The sequence below is a fragment of the Geospiza fortis genome, unplaced genomic scaffold (assembly GCF_000277835.1).
Source record: "Geospiza fortis unplaced genomic scaffold, GeoFor_1.0 scaffold432, whole genome shotgun sequence".
NCBI lineage: Eukaryota > Metazoa > Chordata > Aves > Passeriformes > Thraupidae > Geospiza > Geospiza fortis.
Genome location: NW_005054436.1, coordinates 1,062,866 through 1,064,215, shown reverse-complemented (window position 1 = coordinate 1,064,215; position 1,350 = coordinate 1,062,866). Strand labels below are relative to the sequence as shown.

At 48.0% G+C, this 1,350-nt stretch overlaps 1 protein-coding gene and 1 long non-coding RNA gene across 2 annotated transcripts in view; one reads left to right on the top strand and one right to left on the bottom strand.

Annotated features, from left to right (window-relative positions):
* Positions 1-1,350, bottom strand: part of LOC115948581 — a 13,002-nt gene that overhangs the window by 700 nt on the left and 10,952 nt on the right. The window lies entirely within an intron of this gene.
* The window catches only part of NIPAL3 (NIPA like domain containing 3), a 13,963-nt gene that overhangs the window by 3,585 nt on the left and 9,028 nt on the right, over positions 1-1,350 (top strand). Inside the window, exons 3-6 of the mRNA XM_005427100.2 lie at positions 230-298; positions 387-558; positions 649-708; positions 1,223-1,350. The exon at positions 1,223-1,350 is cut by the window's right edge and continues 57 nt beyond it. Coding sequence (XP_005427157.1) covers positions 230-298; positions 387-558; positions 649-708; positions 1,223-1,350 — 429 coding nt within the window. The remainder of the gene's footprint in view (positions 1-229; positions 299-386; positions 559-648; positions 709-1,222) is intronic.

Genomic DNA, 1,350 nt, shown 5'->3' with positions numbered 1-1,350 from the left:
AAGGGAGGAAGATAAACAGGTTTTACTGACAGCTGGCTGTTGGACCTAATGACCTTTAATAGCCTTCCATCCCAGGCTATTCCATGATTCAGGAATGGTTTAAAAGTCTGCTCTCCTCCAGAGTGTGCAAACCCCTCTGGGTTCCTTGGCTGAATTCAAGAATTGAATTATTGAATATTATTATATATATATAATTATTATATATTGTGTGTTCCCTCTGGTTTTGCAGGAGAACTTGATTGGGGCACTTCTGGCTATTTTTGGGCACCTTGTCAGCAGCATTGCCCTCAACCTGCAGGTGAGTGCCCTGAAGCAAATCCTCATCCTGCACTCAAATAAACAATCAAACATGACCAAAGCTGCTTTATTTCTGTGTTCTTGCCTAGAAATACAGCCACATCAGGCTGGCAGGCTCCAAGGACCCCCGGGCCTACTTCAGAACCAAGACCTGGTGGAGTGGGTTCCTGCTGCTGCTGCTGGGGGAGCTGGCAGTGTTCTCCTCCTACGCCTTTGCTCCCCTCTCACTGATTGTGCCCCTCAGTGCAGTGTCTGTTGTGGGTAAGGAGGAAAGAGCCTGAGTGTGTTCCTGTGGGAGATTCCTGACTCCAGAATTCACTGTTTTTCTCTCTCCTTTTCTTTCCTTCACAGCTAGTGCAATCATAGGAATTATATTTATTAAAGAAAAATGGAAGCCCAAGGAATTTTTGAGTAAGTTCCACAGTTCCTTTTCATTTTCCCTCTGTGTTTACAGTTCATCACACAGCATGGGCCCTCAGGAATTATAATTGCAGGGCTGGCAAGGTCTCATTAGCACCTCTTGGATGAAATGTGTCATCTCCTCCACTGTTTATTACAAGTGGAGATCTTTTTCCTGGCTTGTGCCAAATCCCCTGAACCTCACAGCATTTAGAAACAGGCTGAAGCTGCAGCACAGGCACAAGGGAGTGAACTCCATGAACATGGAGGTGTTTGCAGAGGTGGGAAAGGGCTGTGGGCAGTGCCAGGCAGGATCACAGATCTTGCAGCTTGATTTATTCAGCAGATGCCACCTGGTACCAACTTTGTCTCAGCTCCCACACCCTCACTGCCTCTGGAGGCTGCAAGATTTTGGAGGTGGGGCACTCAGAGGAACATCCAGTGATGGTGCTGTGGGATTAATTCATTAATTGCATGCATCCACTCCCTCATTAACCCTGTGCTCTCCTGTCCTGTGCTGCCCAAGGGCGCTACGTGCTGTCCTTCGTGGGCTGTGGCCTGGCAGTTGTTGGCACTTACCTGCTGGTGACATTTGGACCCAACAGCCACGAGAAGATGACAGCAGAAAACATCACCAGGCATTTAGTGAGCTGG